The sequence below is a fragment of the Sorex fumeus genome, unplaced genomic scaffold (assembly GCF_029834395.1).
Source record: "Sorex fumeus unplaced genomic scaffold, SorFum_2.1 ptg000028l, whole genome shotgun sequence".
Taxonomy (NCBI): Eukaryota; Metazoa; Chordata; class Mammalia; order Eulipotyphla; family Soricidae; genus Sorex; species Sorex fumeus.
The window spans coordinates 3,581,741-3,599,002 of NW_026606085.1; the positions used below are offsets into that span (position 1 = coordinate 3,581,741).

Consider the following 17,262-nt stretch of genomic DNA (forward strand, 5'->3'; position numbering starts at 1 on the left):
AGACGTTACTGGGCCCGCTCGAGCAAATCGACGATCAACGGGAGGGCCTTTTTTTTTTTTTATCATAAAAGAAGCAAGCAGTTTAAAAAATAGACACAAAAATCCTTAGCTAATTTTTTGGCGATGATGCATTTTTCTTTCTCTTTCTCTTTTTCTTTTTCTTTCTCTTTCTCTTTTTCTTTCTCTTTCTCTTTCTCTTTCTCTTTCTCTCTCCTCTCTCTCTCCCTCTCTCTCTCTCTATGCATGTAGATATGTGTGTGTATCCCAAGTGAACAGGTTTAAGATTCACTTCAGACCCCAAAGCTGCTACCATGCCTCCATTGCTACAGGACTACTGAGCTTCACAGTGAACTTAACCCTGAGGAAACCTCAGGTTCATGGGTCCCTGTGACTTAAAGCTCTGTGCCTTCATGGAATCAGGGTGGGCTACCTCTCTCCACTTCTCTGTACTTCTGAAAGCCCTGACAGTTATGCTCATGAACCACATCTGCCACTATGTAAACTCAGCAGTAAATAAGTTAAGTCCTGTTGGTTAAACGCTCAATTTTCTGTCCACATAGAATCTCCAAACTCTACCAGATTGGATGGGATGTATTGTAGAAGACAACCAATCTAGACTAACAAAAACATTAACACAGAAGCTTAACTTGTAACAGTATCTTAGTAACCCCTCAGATGAGGACTTAATATCCACATGGTGATATACAACAATTTTCACTAATTTTCTTCTAAAGAAATATTTTTTTATTATTCTGTTAGTTGTTGATAGGTTTCAAGCAATATAAAATAAATTATTGTGGACCTATTATGGGGGCAGGTTTTAGGGGTGGTTGGGAAAATGGAGAAAATGGTGGAGGGAAGGTGACAGTGGTAGTGGAACTGGTGTTGGAATACTGAATACCTATAATAAATCATCACGAACAACTTTGTAGACCATGGTGTTTAAATAAAGTTGGCGGGATGGAGGGTGGAGGAACCACTAAATGGCAAGTCAAAAAATAAACATTCACTGTAAGCATCTGGATGAATAAAGGCAAATGTCTCAATCTCTTTTCTGTGTCTTTGGCCCAAAAAACACAACTAAGTGTAATACCTGGGGCCTGAGAGACAGTACAGGGAGTGGGGGGTAGTGCTTGCCTTGCATGTGGCAGACCAGAGTTCATTCACTGGCACCCCATATGGTCCCGTGAGCCCACCAGAAGTGATTGATTGCAGAGCAGGAGTAAGCCCTATGCATCGCCAGGAACTTTTTCCCAAAATAAAGAGAGAAAAGAGAAGAAAGACCTTTTTGCTTCTTTTACCTGGTTTGTGGGGAGAAAATATTTTCAAATCACATTTTTGGGGGGATTTGGGACCACCTGGTGGTGCTAAGGGTGGTGCTCCTGGCTCTATGCATGGATTATATGGGACAATATATTCTAGGAACTATATGGGGTGCTGGGGATTGAACCTAGGTCAGCCACATGCAAGGCAAATGCCTTATCCTCTGTACCATAACTCTTCCCCCTCAGCATTTCTTTACAAATGACATATAGAGAATATAAAATAACCTCAAAACTTGACAATGAATAAATAATAAAAATGGACAAAACGGTTGGGATGATAAAGTGCTGGAGCTCATACTTTGCATGAATGAAGCCCAGGTTTGATCCACTTAGTTGTATGATCCTCAAAGAACTGCAGGGAGTTACCTCCCCACCCTTGTCATAAAAAGAATAATAGGTTGAGCGAATGCTTAAGAAAAGATATACCAATGTCAAGGACATGCAGAAATTATCATTACAATGAGTTATTACTAGAAATTAAATTGAAGTAACAATTGTATACCATTATAAATCTATTAGAAAAACCAGAAGGTCCGAGAAAAATCAAAACCCCAGCAAACCACCTCTCATTCCCAAGCAGATGAAACCAAGTGTGGCAAGGATTCAGTACAACTGAAATTCTCATAAATTGCTAATGAGAAATTGACTTTAGAAAAGAATGTTAAGAAATAGAGCCCTGATATACAAAAACTGGGGCAATCAGCCAAGCCGCAGGTCTGCAGCAACCAAAACAGGAAGGTTGTACCAATACAACCACAATTTCTGCATCAATAAACACAAAACGGTCAGGAATTTTTCAATAACTGTCAGCTTTCTTAATATTTGCTCCCTATTCCTTTGAAAGAGTAAACAAGATTAACAAACCCTTGTTATACTCACTATGAAAAAGGAGAAAAAAACCACAAAATAAATGGATTTGAGATGTCAGGGGATAAATCATAACAGACACCCCAGTAATGAAAAAAAAATTCAAAAGTAATTATGAATAACTTTATGCCATAAAGCTGAAAAACAAGTTCTTAGAATCATACAAACTCTCAAAGTTGAACCAAGAGGAAACAGAAAACCTGAATAAACCAATCTTTTCATTTTTTCATTTCATTTCATCATCCTGTTATTTGTCGATTGCCTCGAGCAGGCCCCAGTAACGTCTCTTTCATCCTAGCCCTGAGATAATATTCAAGGCTCTTTAGGAGAATGAGACCCATCATTGTTACTGGTATTTGGCATATTTGGTACGCAACGGGGAGTTTGCCAGACTCTGCCCTGTGGGCAGGCTACATTCGATAGCCTGCAAGTTTGTCCAAAGTAGGAATGAGATAATAAGATGTCATAAAAAGATGTCTTGATAAGATGTCGCACAGCCGCATTTGCGGCCTCACGGTTCCGGGAGCTGGATTTTATAGTCTCTGAGTCTCTGAGTCTTGGCCGCTGATGGGATTACACGGCGCCAGGGGGCCAGGTGGTGGGTGTGACCCCCCGCCTACTGGAATTTGGAGAATCTGGGTGGAGGATGCTCGACTCCAATCCGAGTAGGCTTGGAGATCTCGGCCCCGGAACCCACGTGGATTTGTCCCTCTGCCAGTACCTTCATGTGTGCGGAGAGTGGTCTCAGCATGGTGGTGGCTGGTCCTGGAGGTCTTTGGCTGCCGGAGCCCTGGTTGGGGCGGGGAGGAAAGCTCAACCCGCTCCCCTCCTAGGGGCCCTGGTGAGGAACAGCCAGGCGCGGGGGCAGAAGACTGCACTGTTCTCGTCCGGGAGCTGGATTTCAATCTTGAGTAAATAAAATTGAAATAGTAATTAAAATTATCTTTCAAGAACAAAAGTTTATGTCCAGGTGGATTTACTAGTGAGTTCTATTTTGTGTGTGTGAGAGAGAAGGAAACACATTTTATTTTGTTCGTCTTTCACAAAAATACAAACATCACAAGGCAGGTATGTTTATTAAGTATTTTTCACTCTAAAAAACAAAAGCAAAAGCAAAAAACAAAAACGAAGCCCCTCCCAGAAAAGCTGGGAGATACCTTGTAGTGCCTATGGCAATTCTTATTTTTTTCCCTATGATTTCTGGGTCACACCTTGTGGTGTAAGGATCATTCTTGGTAAGACTGAGCTCTACCAAATCTTCAAAGAATCCTCTAGTGAGTCCTACCATGCTTCCGAATCTCCTCCCAAATATCTAGGAAACAGGAATACCTATGAGGCCAATATTACACTGACCCCTAAAACAAACAGAGACACTACTAAAAAAGAAAATGATAGACCAATATCCCTACTGAAGACCAATGCAAAGATCCTCAACAAAATCCTAGTGAACTGAATCCAGCAAAATGTTCATATACACACCATGATCAAGTAGGGTTCATCCCAGGGATGCAGGGATGGCTTAATACATGCAAATTAATTAACTGTATAATATTTGTATATCATATCATATTTGTATAATATTCTGTATTAACAGAAAAGAAAGATAAAACAATATAGTCATATCAACCGATGCAGAGGGGACTTTTGACAAAATTTAACACCCATTCATCATAGAAACCTTCCAAATATAGGAATGAAAAGTGTGAATTCAAAACATGGGGGGTGTGGTGTATTTGGTGGCTGAGAATCATCTCCCCAGACCTCCCCAGCAGAGAAACAAAGAGATGGGGGACTCATAGGTAGATGGTTAAATATGACCTGTTTAGTGCAGAGCTGTTAGCATACTTATAGAACATCTGAGGGGGCTAGAGTTATAGGACTGCACATAGGTGTAATTGATCATTTACAGAGGTAAAGCATTTCAAAGGAGACAATTCTCTTGGAGGAGTTAACTCAAGGAGACACTGTCTCCCAGGGACATTATATATTGCATTTCTATATTACATTTCTCTTTCCCTTTAGGTGCACATATTAGACAATTAAGTTTACTTCTTACTGGCAGTTATTTGAATGAACGCAGTAAGAGATACAGATTCCAAGACTTAGTTCTCTGGACTCCAAGGGAAAACAAGGCTTTTACCATAAATCCCAGACGAAGTCCTCAGGCAAGTTCAGCTTGTTTTTCCCCACGGCGGTCCTGTCTCTTGAGTCATAAAGGCTTGAATCAAGACTGTGCTTTTATGTCCCGTTTCAATGCTGGTGTAGTTTTGCTGCTCTACCTGGGTCCATCCAAGGCCTATGGTGGGACCACCCTTTGTGTGATGTTAGAAACTATGGAAACCAAAGCCTGATGATGGATGCCCAGGAGTAGATATATTTCAGAGTCAAACAATTCCCAAATATTAGTTCTTTCTGTGGTTAAGCAAAGAACATTACTCTCTGGTAGAATATGAAAAGGCTATAAGGGAAATAGAAAAGCAAATAATTCACTACAAATACAAAGTCCAGGTTTATCAGAAAGTTTGACTTTTAAGTAACCAACATTAACTTAGGGAACTGTGACAATGTAGAGCACAAAGAAAAAGTTAAAAATATAAACTCAGGGGATCAGGGGTGCTTGTAAGAGCACTATAAGTTTCTCTGAGGGGATGAAATGGGGAAATTCATTGATGAAGTATAAAGCACTTAGGGCTAATATCCAAGATAAAGAAACATACCTTAAGATAGTAATGTCCATCTATAATAAACTCTTAGACAATATTGTACTTAGGGCGAAAAACTGAAAGCCAGTCCCCTGAGATCAGGCACGAGATAAGGATATCCACTGTTATTACACTTATTAAACATAGTTTTGGAAGTTCTTTTCATAGTAATAAGACAAGAAAAAAATATCAAAGTGATTCAAATTGAAAACAAAGATGCCAAATATCACTATTTGCAGATGACATAATACTCTATATTAAAAACCCTAAGGCCTACACCAAAAATCTCTGAGAAATAATACAACAGTGCAGTAATGTAGCAGGTTACAAAATTAATACAAAATATACGTGTCATAACTATACAAATATAGTTTGAAGAAAAAGAAATTAAAAAGACTATCCCTTTCAAAATACTACCCACAAACATAAAATGCCTAGTTATCACAAGGGAAGTGAAAGACGTTATACAGTGAAAACTATAAATCACTGCTAAGGGAAATGGAAAAAGATACCAGGAAATGAAAATATATTCTGTATTCATGGATTGGAAGAATCGATATTGTCAAAAAAACTTTCCTCCCAAAAGTATGCTCGAGCAGGCCCAGTAACGTCTCCATTGGAGACTTTGTTGTTACTGTGTTTGGCATATATATGTGTTTGGCATACCTTGTGCGGGCGAGATACTCTTGGTAGCTTGCCGGGCTCTCCGAGAGGGGCGAGGAATCGAACTCGGGTCGGCCATGTTGGCTGCGTGCAAGGCAAACGCCCTACTGCTGTGCTATCGCTACAGCCAAAAGTATAATACAAATCGAATGCAGTGCCCATTAAAATCCCAGTGACGTTCTTAAAGGACATGGAACTAACTCTGGTACAATTTTCATAGAATCACTATCCCCCTTTTCCCACAAATGCCAAAAAAAAATCCTAAGGGAATAAAAAGAGAAGATAGAAGGCATTGTATTTCCAAACTTGAACTATCTACAAAATGACAATAATCAAAACTGCACAGTAATGGGATAAATAGGTACAGAGGTGGCAGAAGTAATAGTAGAGTGGCTAGTGCACTTGCTTTGCAGATATCCGACCTGGGTTCAATCCATGGTCCTAAATATGGTCCCCCAAGTTCTCCATGAATGATCCCTGAATGTAGGGCCAGGTGTAAGCCCTGAGATCCATTGGATATGGCCCTCAAACAAGCAGAAATAATAGACCTGCAGACCAATGGAACAGAATTGAGAGTCCTGAATTAAACCTCCCGATTTTATGGATAAGTAATCTATGACAAAGGACCTAAGTATATGAAATGTGGCAAAGAAAATCTCTTCAACAAATGGTGTTGGGGAAACTGGATAACCACGTGTAAAAATGAAATTAGAACAATAACTTACCTCATTCTCAAAAGTAAACTCAAAGTGGATTAAATATCTCAAGATAAGACCAGAATCTATAAAATACACTCAAGTATTGAAGTTCAACATAAGAAGAACTCTCTAGGAAATTGATCACAGAGGTGTCTTCAACAGAGATGACCACAGTGGCAACAGCAGCAAAGCCCAAAATAAATAAATGGAGCTACAACAAATTAAAAGTCTTCTGGACAGGAAAAAAAACCCAATCTCTAATAAAAGGACACCCTACTAAATATGAGAAAATATTTGCACACAATACATCAGAAAAAGGGCTGATATCTTAGATCTATAAAGCACTCACAAAACTCAACAACAAAAATTTCAATGACCCCCTCCACAAATAAGGTGAAAAGATAAACAGATACTTTCCAAGAGAAGACCTATGGATGTCAACAGGCATATGAAAAGTGAAATGAAACTCAAAACAGCATGTTAGAATGTTGTTTTGTTGTTTTGTGTTGTTCTCACAAATTCACTAGTGAGAATGGCGCTTTGTGAGAACTAACAAATGCATTGTGGGAATTATGAATAAATTGTGACCCATGAGAACATGAACACAGAACAAATTATGCGAACACCTTGTAAGAACCACAAATGCATTGTGAAAACTCAACATTGTAAGAACTAGTGAGAATGGCACATATCCAAACGTCTGGAAAACAACCAGTGGAATTGTTGGTGGAGTTGTTGTGAGAAAGGAACCCTTATCCTCTGTTGGAAGGAATGGCATCTGGTTCATTTTATATGGAAAGCAATATAGAGATCTACCTCCAAAATAGGAATAGAACTTCCATATGACCCAGTGATAGCATTTCTTGGAAGCTATTCCCCAAACATAAAAAAAGAAAATTAATTGGAAAGGATTTATGCACACCTACTTCATCACCACACTTAGCACAATAGGCAAGATATAGAAACAACCCAAATGCCCAACAATAAATGAATGGATCAAGAAGTTGTGGTATGTATACCAATGGGATACTATGAAAATCTAAGAAAGAACAAAAGCATGAAATCTGCAGCAACATGGATGAATATAGGATGTTATAAGGTATCATGCTGATTGATGTCAGTCAGAAGGAAAAGAAAAGACACAGAATGATTTTTCTCTCTTATTTGGACCTTAAAGATACACAGCAAAGTTGCTACTTTTCTGTGTATCTTTAGTCCAAATACAACACACTGGGAGAACGGATCCATACAATTGAGTTGGTGGAGAAAGAATTGAAATGGAGCAGTGCTGGGATTCATTGAGGAAAGAAGATGGTTACACTGATGATGGGTATGTCGTTGAAATTATATGCATTGGAAACTATTATTATAGTACTGTTTATCACAGAAAGTTGATTAATAAAAGAAAGTTAAAATTTTTTGTCCCCGTCCAATTTATGATTAACCAGAGAAAGAGACCCACATAAATTATTTTATTGCTTGTTAGAATACATTGCTAACAGAATGATCAAAAAGTATTCCTTAGAAGAATATTTGTGTAAATTGTTGTATCTCATGATGGAGACATTAAGTCCCTGTATTTAGGAGTTACTCAGATGTTACAAGTCAAGTTTTTCTGTTAATGTTTTGTTAGTTGAGATGGTCTTCTATGTTACATCTCATCCAATGTGATTATTTGAGAAGTTAATTATTTAAGGGGAATGACTGATGACTCAGTGACTAAAAATTCCTGTCTTGCAGCATGAGGCCATGAATTTGATACCTGGAACTTCCTATTTGCACTGTGTTGGGCCAGCTACAGCATCTGGGATCCCTGAGTGTGTATTCTTTAGGGGCACAGTAAGGTGTATGCAAGCACCATTAAGAGTGTACAATCCCTGGGGAGCACTACAGCTAAGTGTGTATTGCTAGCCCTTGCAACAAGAGTAGCAACAGAGTAAGAGAAGGAAAAAAGTATCTTGACTCTTGAGAATTTGCTCTAAGATATTCAAACCATATTCTCAACTCCAAAATCTTTAGAAGTTCCTCTAGGGCTCATTCTTCTGTTTTATTCTATTTTTTCAGGTGATAGATGTTCTTTCCCCCTCTAATGCAAATTCTGGAAAGTCTTTAGGTTCTTTTGAAGTCAGATATTTCCCAGTTAAGTTTCTCTATATATATTCTGGCTAGCTCTAACTGACCCTAATTTTCTAAACTGCATTTCTGATTTTTTTTTGGCTTTTTGGTCACACCCAGCAATGCTCAGGGGTTACTCCTGGCTCTGCATTCAGGAATCACTCTTGGCAGTGCTTAGGGGACCATATGGGATGCCAGGGATCAAACCCAGGTAGACTGCATGCAAAGCAAACATCTTACCCGCTGTCCCATTGCTCTGCCCCCTAAACTGCATTTCTTTCTCCCTTCCTCTCCTCTCCCCTGTCTCCTCTCCTCTCATCTCTGCCCACCCATCCCCTCCTCTCACATCAGCTTCCACCCCTCCCCTCTCTTCTCCTCTGTCCTCCTTTCCCTTTCCTCTCTCTCCCCTCCCCTCCCCTCTCTCCTCTCTTTTGGTTTTGAACCTATACCTGGTGGTGCTCAGGGATTTCTCTTGGCTCTGTGCTCAGAGATCATTCCTGGTAAAGTCAGGGTGTGAGTAATCTAACCCAAGTCAGGGATGTACAAAGCAAGTGCCCTGACTTCTGTACTATTTCTCTGGCTCCTCAAACTGCATTTCATAGCTTCTGGTGGTTTGGTTCATTTTAAGACTCCTCCAGCTTAAACACTCATGGACAATGTAGTCTTTTCTTCTTCCTGCGTTTATCTGAAATCTGATGTCCAACCTGTGGAGTCTTACTTGAGAACTATTGGGTAATTGGACATATTGACAATTTAGAGTTTGCTTTTAACATCAACCTTGTAAGGTTTCCGTTAATCCATTATCTTTTTTCACTCATGCCTATGTTCAAGACTTCTGAGCAGAATGTCAGGTTGCATTGTTTAGTCTCAGACATATGCACCCTGAGAAAGTCTCTACTCCTAGGTAGCCAGGTGGCTTTCAATGCATATCTCATTCAGTAGAGTCAGCGTCTATGAATCTTCTCTCAGCAGAAGGAATGTAGTAGAGAGTAAACAATCTTAAACTCATAACTGATGCTTCCTGAAAGTGAACTTTTGAGGAACGGGGTTTGTTTATAAAGGATGATACTAAGATATTTTGAACCAGTTATTTCACCAAACAATTCCTTAGACTAAGTACTCTAAGTTTTAATAATAATGTATACTTAACACAATGTTAAAACATAATTTGAAATTGCATTGTGCGTCTGTTCCCTGAAGGTTATATGACTAGTTTCAATAGAGTTGCACAAATTCCCCTTTTCTCCTTTGTTGACATATATTCTGCCACTGAGTTACACCCTTGGGCAATCTTTTTCTCTGCAGAGAATTTCCTGAGACCAAAGCAGCTTTGGTCCAAGCAAAAATCGATCATCTGAGAGGTGGTGCTGAAAAATGGTAAAGTGTTGTGTATAAAACCCTATCAGCAACAGTACTGTAGATTACATTGTAAAATGTATATTTCTCAACAAGTGCCTTTTGTAAAAGCAATGTGGGAAGCAAATGGGAGGAGAGCATTGGTGAAGGGAAGTGGATACTTATGTGACAAAGGGCTAATAGCCAAGATATATAATGCACTGGTAGAACTCTACAAGAAAAAAATGCCCAACTCTATAAAAAAAAAAGTAACTTCTTCAAAGAAGAAATAACAAAAAAGCACATTAAAAATTACTAGATATCATTAATCATCAGGAAAGCACAAATCAAAATGAGATATCACCTCATACCACAGAGACCAGCATTCATGAAAAAGAACAACCAGTGTTGGCTAGGATGTGGGGATAAAAAGGGACTCATTCATTGCTGGTGGGTTGTTGACTGGTCCAGTCTTTTTGGAAGACAATATGGACATTGCTCAAAAAACTAGGAATTGAATTTCCATATAACTCACCAATTCCACTCCTGGAAATATACCCCAAAGGCCCCAAAGTACAAATCAGAGAAGACATCTGACTCCTAACTTCTATGTTCACTGAAGTACTATATACAACAATAGCCAAGATACGGAAAAAAACCCAAATGCCTCTAAACAGATGGCTGAATAAAGAAACCATGGTACATCTACAAAATGCAATATTACACAGCCTTAAGAAAAGAGAGAGTTGTTCGATTTGTTACAATGTGGATGGATCTGGAGAGGATCACTTGCAGTAAAATCAGCCAGAGGGAGAGGAACAGACTTAGAATGATCTCTCTCATATGTAGGATATAAAGAAACCTTGTAGGTGAATATCAAATACCCAAAGGCAGCAAAAACTAAGAGCAGGAGACTGGTTTTCAGTAGGAAGTTTGGCACTGAGGTAGGGATGAGGGGGGTAAATTAGGGAAGGGGACACTAAGACAAGGGGGGGAGGGCATACGTGCCTTCCAAAGTGGGAGCGAAGCTGGAAGCATTGGTGGAGGACAGTGGGCACTGGTGAAGGGATTGATGTTGGAAAAGGGTATGACAGAAATTGCATCATAAATATCTTTGCAACTTTGTAACTCATGGTGATTCAGTAAAAAAAGCAAAAAAGAGAAAAAAGTGCCTCTAGTAAAAGCAGGGTGAGAAACAAATGGGAGGGAGGGCATTGGGGGAGGGAAGTGGACACTGGTGAAGGGAGGGATGGGCACTGAAACATGCATACCTGAGAGCCAACAATGAATAAATGTGAAATTTCACTGCGACTAAAATATATATTAAAAATCTCTCTCTCTCTCTCTGTCTCTCTCTCTCTCTCTGTGTCTGTCTGTCTGTCTGTCTGTCTCTCTCTCTCTCTCTCTCTCTCTCGCACACACACATACACACAAAACTCCCAAAACCAAAACCAATCCCCTGAAACATAAAACTACCAAGATAAATGGAAAGACATTCCATGCTAAGTTTCGGAACAACTAATGTTGCTAAAGGATCATCTTATCTAAAGCCCTATACAGAATTAATGCGATCCCTATCAAAATTCCTATGTCATTACTAGAGAAATAAAACCAATATTACTTAAATTTGTATGGAATTACAAGAGACCTCTACTAACCAAACATCTTATTCTTTAAATAAAAATTAATTCAAGTTGAACTAAATACTTGAATGTAAGACCTGAAATCATAAAATATATAGAATGCCTAGGTAATACACTTCATATAATATTGCCTTCACTTATGTCTTTGGGGACTTGATAGATTAGAGAACTCTGCTGGTGCAGACAGAGGGGCAGAGACAAAGTGAAGGAAATAGGAGAAGTTTATTGTGGTGAGCTCCTGGGAAGAACTAAACACTTTTTTTCTTTCAGGGCTTACTCTTGGTTCTGCACTCAGGCATCACTTCTGGTGGGTTTGGGGGATTATATGGAGTGCCAGAGATTGAATCTGGGCTGGCCATGTGCAAGGCAAGCACCCTACCTATTGTACTATCGCTCAGGTCCCCAGACTGAAACACTTTCTGCAGCAAAATAACCTTTTATTAAAAAGAAAAGGTAAGGTTCAGCAATTAAGTGCATGCCTTGTATGCGTTAAGACTTGGGTTTAATCCTGGGCAATGCACAAAAACAAACAAAACACCTTATACAATTCGATAAGAACAAGACAAAGGATTTTATTAAAATAGGCAAAAGATACTTTTCATTAAAAAGTATCATTACATTAAAAATGCTCCCCCCACTCCCCGGCTCTCACTGGCAGCGCTAGTCTGGCTTTTTATGTTGTTGCTGTTTGTTTTGTTTTGTTTTGTTTTTTGGGGGTCACACCGAGCGGTGCACAGGGGTCACTCCTGGTTCTGCACTCAGGAATTACCCCTGGCGGTGCTCAAGGGACCACTTGGGATGCTGGGAATTGAACTCGGGTGAACTGAGTGCAAGGCAAACGCCCTACCCTACCCGCTGTGCTATTGCTCCAGGCCCCTTGCTTTTAATTTTCCCCTTCTCTACCCCCTCACCGTTTTTCCTGGGCAGGGCCAGAGCCAGTCTTCCCCAGCTGCCCATCCCCCGCCTCTCCCGGACCCTAAGCCCTAAGGCGATTGGGAACCCCCTTCCAACCCGGGCACTCTCCGCGATGACAACGACCTCAGGTCCGGGGGCATCCCAGGGAACTAGTTCACTGACCTGCCACGCGGGTCACAGCCAGCGCACTCCTCCGAGCTCCAGCTCCCACTCCTCCCATCACACGGTGAGCAAAATTAGGCGGTAAATCACCGCCCCCACCTCCGTCTCCCTCCCACCTCCCCTCCCTGCCCCAGGGCCTGGCTTCGCCTGTGATTCTGTCTGGGAGGAGGAGGAGAAGGAGGAGCAGGAGGAGAGAAGGAAGAAGAGGTGGTGGTGGTTGTGGAGGGTCTTTGGAAAACCAGAGATTTTCTTTCCTACTGGAGAAGGCCGCTTGAAACATGCGGTTTTCTACAGTGGGCACACTTATACCAAGTTCTAGTCTAGACCCAAATACACCTGAATTTCTGGAGCCAGGAATGGAGAAATCAGGCTTATACCAACCAACACTTCAGAGATCTCTCAGCTACTTTCAAGAGAACTGCTGTCCAGTCTCAGAAGGGGTCAAACAGAGCTCAGCAGCCTTTAGTGCTTGCCGCGCTCAGGGCTGCAGGCTGGCACCATGCTGAAAAGGTTTCTGTCTTTATTTATTTATTTTTAAAATTTATTTATTTATTTATTGAATCGCTGTGGGAAAAATTACAAAGCTTTCAAGTTTAGGTCTTAGTCATGCAAATATCAATCACAATTCCCTTTACCAATACTTATTTTTCACCGTGAAGAACCCCAATAAACCCCCACCCCCCAAACCACCCCCCCCCAATGTCTGTGGGGTAGATGAATTCTAGTTAACACTCTGTCTACTTTGACTAGCTTCATTGTTTTGATAAAAGTTGCACTACTATTATTTAGACTTTACCCCCCCCCCCAAACTCAGCCATGCTGATAAAGCATTGTGAAATGATCTGCTTTCTACAGCTGGGTTCAAGAATTAAATGATGTTTTGGATTTCTGCTATTTTATTTATTAACCCTGCAAGTATTTCTACTGAGAGTCAGATAGTTAAGAGATTGGTCTCTGTGCTTCTGGGGCCGTGGCCTTGCCGGAGAGCCGCTCGTGGGGGGCAACTGGTGACCTCGGTCGGGCGTGAAGGACAGGCCGGAGCGCCCCCGCCCCCCACGTTCCATGAGGTATCCATCGCGCCCCCACCCCCGGCTCAGACCTGCTCTCCACCAGGCTCCCATGCGGCCACCATCTTTCTTTCCAGAGAGGAGAGGGCGGAAGGGAGCAACACCCTTTCCCCTCCGGGCAGGCAATGCATAGTCCATTCGCTTTTCTGCTCCAAGCTGCTGGATTTCTGTATTAAGTGCTTGTGGGTTTCTGTCTTTAAAAAACACTTCCCCCTCAGGGTGAGGTGTGCTCCCACACTCATAGGCTGCGATTAATTATTGCTTCTCATACAGGAGACTGTTTCATAGTTGCCATGTAATTAGAACGACTCTTGACTGACTTTTGAATTTTATTATATTTGCAAAAGTTGCTCTGCCTGCTTCCTTCCATGTTTTGTAATGGACTCACCCTTCATTTTTAATTACTTACCTTATTATCTGTGTTTTTGTGCAATTCTTCATGTATTTTCTTTGATAATAATTAAATCTGTCACTAAAACCTTTTAGAGTTAGAATTAGATTAATCCAGAGCAGGTAGGGCGTTTGCCTTGCGCATGGCTGACCCGGGTTCTAGTCCTCTGTCCCTCTCAGAGAGCCAGGCAAGCTACTGAGAGAGTATCCCGCCCACACGGCAGAGCGCGAAGTATTTGTTATGCCAAATACAGTCACAAGTATCACAATTAGACATTACTGGTGCCCACTCAAGCAAATCGACGAACAATGGGAACAGAGTGCTACAGTGCTACTGGAGAAGGCAATCTCTAGGGAAGTCCAGATGTGGAAAGTCAATGTGCCCAAAATGCTTATAAATCAGAATGTTTCACCATCCCAGAGATATGAAGTAATTTAGTGGTTGGTCAAACTCAAGTACCAGTTCAACCTTTACCCCGAAACATTTGCTCTGACCTGCAGTCTTTTGGACAGGTTTTTTTTTTTTTTGCTTTTGCTTTTTGGGTCACAACTGGCAATGCATAGGGGTTACTCCTGGCTCTGCACTCAGGAGCTACTCCTGGCGGTGCTCAGGGGACGATATGGAATGCTGGGAATCGAACCCGGGTCGGCCGCGTGCAAGGCAAACGCCCTACCTATTGTGCTATCTCTCCAGCCCCTTGGACAGGTTTTTAACTATTGTAAAGGCTCACCCAAAATACTGGAGTTGTATTAGCTGGTTTTTCTTGGCTTCCATGACGACTGAGGAGAATGAGAGAATTCCAGTACTGAAGGTACTGCAAGAGGCAGTTTCTGTGGGTGTTCTTCACCTGAAATTCTGAGGATGAGCGAGAATTATTCTGTATAAGTTGGACTGGGATCTTCACACAACCACACCGCTGGATTTTCTTCACATTTTCCATGCCATTGCAGTATTAACTAGGCCTCAGTTACTTTTAAATTTGCCCAAACTGAGCTCATATTAGCATTTGATAATCCTTACCAAGCAACTACTACACTGCACGGCCTTCAACTACTTGCAATTATTTGCAGGGTTCAATTCAATTGTGTTCAATTCAAGGGTTCCACGTTTGCTTTGGCTATGGTTAGTTTGGAAATGGAGAAACTTGCACCTTCTCCTTGGCTTCCTCTTACAGTTGGACTGCACAGGTAGCTCCCAGTTGATTCATTGCCAGGAGCCTTTGGCACTTCATCTTTCGACTCTGCAGTCTTTCCTGTCTCTAAATTCCAATTATGTCTACCGTCCCCTCAAGTACACCCTGGTGACCTGTGACAAAGGAGTGTTCAGATCAGAGCCCTCCTTCGTCCCAGGCTCAGATTTGTCCAAGGACAGGAGCAAACCAGAAGTGCCAGTTAGAGGAATAGCAGCCTCTGCCCCGCTGCCAGTGGTGGTTGCAAGTATCTCTAAACGCAAAGCGGAGGATACAGAAATGGATGACATCTATGATGAAATCAAACGGCTTGATAATGAAAGCAATGCCTCAGAAAGTGTGGGATCTATTTGTGGCAAGGGTGCATCATTCTTCTTGTCCACCTTTGCAGCCTGTTTCTGTCATGTAGTTTCCAATGTTACCTTCAAGTAGAAACCAAAGTGGACCATTTGAAAACGGGAATAGGGAGAATCAGAGAAGACTATCTATACATAGAAATTCATATCAGGCTGATTTAAAGTCAGCCAGAAAAACATATTTTCCTGTGTGGCGAATTCTAACTTAACATTATTTAAGAACTTAAAGTGTGAAATTTAGAAGGTAAAAAAACTGTTAAAGGAAAAAATTGTAGCATTCGTCAGTCCCTCTCATTTCTCTTCTAAAATGTAATAGATGACCTCTGTGCCAGAAGTTCACCTTAAATGTTCTTGTTGAAGTTCTAGAATGCATATCTAGCAACCCCTGTCCTTGTCATGATTTAATTTCCCTCTTGCTTGCTTTATTAAAATGCTAATAAATTTTGTGCATCACTATATCACTGTCATCCTGTTGTTTACTGATTTCCTCGAGCAGGCATCAGTAATGTCTCCTTCATCCTAGCCCTGAGATTTTAGAAAGTGCCACATTCGAGGCTCTTTCAGGGTCAGGAGAACGAGACCCATCATTGTTACTGGTTTTTGGCGTACTGAATACACCACAGGGAGTTTGCCAGACTCTGCCGTGTGGGCAGGATACTTTCAGTAGCCTGCCAGTTTCTCTAGAGTAAGAACTAGATAATAAGATGTCATATTGACCTTTAATCTGGCTTCCACTGATAAGGAAACTCTACAAATTATTTTTTTAAAAGGAATATAAAACTATTTATTGATCACCGTTCACCAGTATTTACAATAAAGTAAACAATGTACAGTTGGTTAACATTCTGATTACTATAAAGTTATCCTTTTTTTCCTGGCTTCTGCTGAACCAAATACTGAAAAGATTGAGCGTATAGGTAAGGAACGAGTCAGGGCAAAGACCAACCACAGGTAAGACTTGGGTTAACAAGTTTTTTTCACCCATTTATTCTAGAAGGCCCTATATAACCAGTAGCAAAATGGTAGGTTTCCAGGAATAAAGTTTTAGAAGTTCCAAGATTTCAACTTTTTGTAAAGGAATGGTCCATAAAAGAAAATATTAAGTGTTGGTATATGAAATCTTGGTTAATTAAAACAACAGGGATTTAATTAGCTTGTGTGGGTAGAGATAAAATTTTCCTTTCAGAGAATTTTCAAATAAATGCAGGTTTACATGACTGCAGAACAAGATGATCAATTTTAGATATAGCTGCTTTTATATTATCCAATCATAAAACAAGCTATTTGGAAGGTTAAAGTTTTTAGGGAAAAGTTAGGCTGTTCCAAACAATGGTGGAAACAGGGTTTATTCACGGTTATAAAAGGTTGTAATGTTTGGTGAATGTTTATAAAAGAATGAAAACCATTTATGTATGTATTTTACACACATATATACACACATACACACACACAAAATAAAAAACAAAATGAACAAAAAATCCAGAATGGCCCTTAGGCATATGAGAATTAAACATAAATTCAGAATAAATGATTATGATAATTTCCTTCCAATAATTAGTAAAGCTGTTCTCTAATGTAGAGAAAATATACCATGGCATCAATGTTCTTTTCTGATAAAAAAAAGCAACTAGAGAAAGCTTTATTTGTTCAAAGTAACCAGTGCTATTAGATGCAAAAAAACCCCAAAAAACCAACCCCACTAACCCCCCCAACACATACAACCCCCTGGGTCCCCATACTACTTGAAATGAACATATCAAACTTGATTTTCATTAAAACATAGTATGTTTCACACTAGTAAATCATAACCAAAACCCAGTTTTATATATATGTG

At 40.5% G+C, this 17,262-nt stretch overlaps 1 protein-coding gene and 1 pseudogene across 1 annotated transcript in view; one reads left to right on the top strand and one right to left on the bottom strand.

Annotated features, from left to right (window-relative positions):
• Positions 1-12,305, bottom strand: part of LOC130024149 (nuclear nucleic acid-binding protein C1D-like) — a 38,435-nt gene extending 26,130 nt beyond the window's left edge. The window contains exon 1 of the mRNA XM_056114794.1: positions 12,260-12,305. Coding sequence (XP_055970769.1) covers positions 12,260-12,305 — 46 coding nt within the window. The remainder of the gene's footprint in view (positions 1-12,259) is intronic.
• Positions 12,306-12,375: 70 nt separating this feature from the next.
• On the top strand, positions 12,376-15,504 carry LOC130024150 (cyclin-I-like; annotated as a pseudogene).
• The last annotated feature ends 1,758 nt before the right edge of the window (positions 15,505-17,262 follow it).